At 33.9% G+C, this 2,916-nt stretch overlaps 1 protein-coding gene across 1 annotated transcript; it reads left to right on the forward strand.

Annotated features, from left to right (window-relative positions):
- The first annotated feature begins 1,236 nt into the window (after positions 1-1,236).
- Positions 1,237-2,368, forward strand: LOC130939763 (zinc finger BED domain-containing protein RICESLEEPER 2-like). The gene is made up of 2 exons (XM_057867843.1): positions 1,237-2,161; positions 2,301-2,368. The coding sequence occupies exons 1-2, from the start codon at positions 1,237-1,239 to the stop codon at positions 2,366-2,368; spliced, it is 993 nt and encodes a 330-aa protein (XP_057723826.1).
- Positions 2,369-2,916: the final 548 nt, after the last annotated feature.

Consider the following 2,916-nt stretch of genomic DNA (forward strand, 5'->3'; position numbering starts at 1 on the left):
TTGTATTGTGATGTGATAGAAAAATGTGGCTGTTGTTTGGTTTTTTTTCTTAGATTTTGTACAAAACAATTTATTTATTGTCTTTACTTTTGTGTTCTGATGCAAGCTTGAATTTGGATTAGTTTGTGTTAATTTTAGCATGTTTGGCACCAAATTTTGAGTTATGTACACCTTACTTTATATGCAGAGCAAGATGACTGAAAACAGTAATATTGAAGCAGCAGGGATGTCTGCTAACACTCAACCATCTTCTCCACCATCAGGTGTTCGTAAGAATCGGTCAGCTGTCTGGGATCATTTTGATGTGGAGAATGCTACCGAGAAGAAGGCTAAATGCAAATATTGTGGTAGTTTAATACAATATGGGAATGGAACCCGCTCAATGGGTGGTCATTTGAGAAGATGCAAGCAAAATCCTAATAATGATTCAAACAAAAGAAGAAAAACAACGACCACACCGACTATAGATGAGCGTGGTGTTTTAAATTCACCCAGTGCTTCCAAATTTGACCAAGAGGAGGCTCAAAGGGCACTTGTGGAAATGTTTATTGGGGAAGAGCTACCATTTCGCTTCGTTGAAAGCCCGAAATTCTGAAAATTTATGCATGCCCTACAAGCAAGATTCAAAGTTCCTTCACGGACTACATTAGCACGTGACATTGGAGCTCTTTATGCTGAAGAGAAGATGAAGTTGCAAGATTTTCTTTCGGCAAATTGTGGTAGAGTATGTCTAACCACTGACACTTGGACTTCAATTCAAAATTTTACTTATATGAGTTTGACAACACACTTTGTTGATTTGGATTGGAAATTACATAAAAAAATACTTAATTTTTGTCAAGTGACAAGTCATTCAGGAGAGGTTATAGGAGCAACAATTGAATCTTGTTTAAATAATTGGAATTTGAATCGGGTCTTTAGTGTGACAGTTGATAATGCCTCCTCTAACGATGTTGCAATTAAATATCTGAAGCAGCAATTGAATTCTTGGAATAGCATATTTTGAATGGTAAATTTATTCATATGAGGTGTTGTGCACATATTATAAACTTAATTGTAAAAGAGGGGTTGAAAGAGATTGATGAATCGGTCTTGAGGATTCGTAGTGTAGTAAAGTATGTTAGATCTTCTCCATCTAGAGCTAGTAGGTTTCAAAAGTGTGTTGAATTAGAAAAAATCCAATATAAAGGCTTGCCTTGCATGGATGTTGAGACTAGGTGGAACTCTACCTATCAAATGTTAGAGGTAGCTTTGAAGCATCGCAAAGCATTTGAGTTGCTTGCTTTGAAAGATAATACCTATATAGGAGAGATGAATGGAGGAAAAGGGAGAGGTGTTCCTTCTGATTCAGACTGGGAGTATGCTGAGTCCATTGTACCATTTTTGCGAGTGTTCAGTGATGCCATTATACGTGTTTCTGGTACCTTATATGTTACCAGTGATATGTATATGAAGGAAGTATTTGCAATTGGACGATTTATTCGTCATTCTTGTGATTCTGTTGATTTTAGTACTATGTCAATGGCAGAAAGGATGAGGGTTAAGTATGAGAAGTATTGGGGCAATCCTGATTCGGTGAACATGTTGTTATTGATTGCTATCGTACTTAATCCAATGCAAGAGATTGAGTATGTCAATTATTTCTTGGATTACTTCTTTGGAGAAGAAAAAGGAGGTGAATTGAAGTCAAAGTTGTCCAAGTGCATAAAGTTACTTTATCAGCAATACCAAAGTTCTGGGGAAGCAAGTGAAGCTGATATGCAAGAAGTTCAAGCTAACAACATTAATACCGATCTTCATGGCATGGGCTTTTTTTTGCAAGCAACCGGTCACAGAAAAAATACAAGATTTGAACTTGATAGATATTTACAAGAAGAATGCGAGCCATACTCCCATAAGTTCGATATACTAAACTGGTGGAAGGTCAACTCAACCCGATTTCCAATTCTTGGAAATATGGCTCGTGAGGTATTGGCTATACCTGTTTCTACGGTAGCTTCGGAGTCTGCATTTAGTACTGGAGGAAGAGTCCTCGATCCATACCGCAGTTCCTTAACACCTAGAATGGTAGAAGCCTTAGTCTGCACAGGAGATTGGCTTAAGGAAGATCTTTTCTCTGCTTTAGATGATGATGGTGAAGTTCTTCAACAAGTTGATCAAGGTATAAAATTTATTTCATATTTCTTGTCATTTTATTTTATTTTTGTTTTTGTTATCTTTCTATTTTAGAATTTAGGTATTAGTTACCAATTAAAAGTTGTTGAATATAGACTTGAAAATTAATTTGATTCCCTTGGCAGATATATTTTCCTCTAATGATGGTGCTTGTTCTATGGCGGCATCAATTGATAATCTTGATGATGACTAGGTATGCTTAATATTCTCATTTGGTTTAATACTTTCATTCAAAGATTTGTTTTAAAATGACAAAGGTATATTTTGTTATTTGCAGATATATTTTCCTCAAAGGTTGTGGTTGTTTGATGATCTTGTTGGCAACTTGGCATCTTTTGATATTTTGTTAGAGAGATATTTTGGTCGTATTCTTTTGATGTCTTGAGAATGATTAAATGTTATATAGATTAGCTATTGTCATTAGATTTATAAAGAACCAAATTCTAGTTGTAATGAACCTATACACTTTAAAATGACTTTAGTATTAATTTTACTTTTTAAAAAAATTATGGTTTAAAAATTGAATTTCTAAAAAATGGTTTTAAAAGTGGATTTTTTGTTAAAATATTTGGTTTAAAAATTGAATTTTTAAAAACTAGTTTTAAAATTAGATTTTTGGTTGAAGAAACTGGTTTTGAAACTGGATTTTCAAAAACTGGTTTTAAAACTGGATTTTTGGTTACTAAAAATCTAGTTTTAAAACTGGATTTTATAAAAAAAACCGGATTTTAGATTTGGATT

This window comes from Arachis stenosperma, chromosome 7, assembly GCF_014773155.1.
Source record: "Arachis stenosperma cultivar V10309 chromosome 7, arast.V10309.gnm1.PFL2, whole genome shotgun sequence".
Taxonomy (NCBI): Eukaryota; Viridiplantae; Streptophyta; class Magnoliopsida; order Fabales; family Fabaceae; genus Arachis; species Arachis stenosperma.

Coding starts and splice junctions, on each gene's coding strand:
- LOC130939763 (XM_057867843.1), top strand. CDS start 1,237: ATGTTAGAGGTAGCTTTGAAGCATCGCAAAGCATTTGAGTTGCTTGCT. Junction 2,162..2,300: donor TCTTCAACAAGTTGATCAAG/GTATAAAATTTA, acceptor TTCCCTTGGCAG/ATATATTTTCCTCTAATGAT.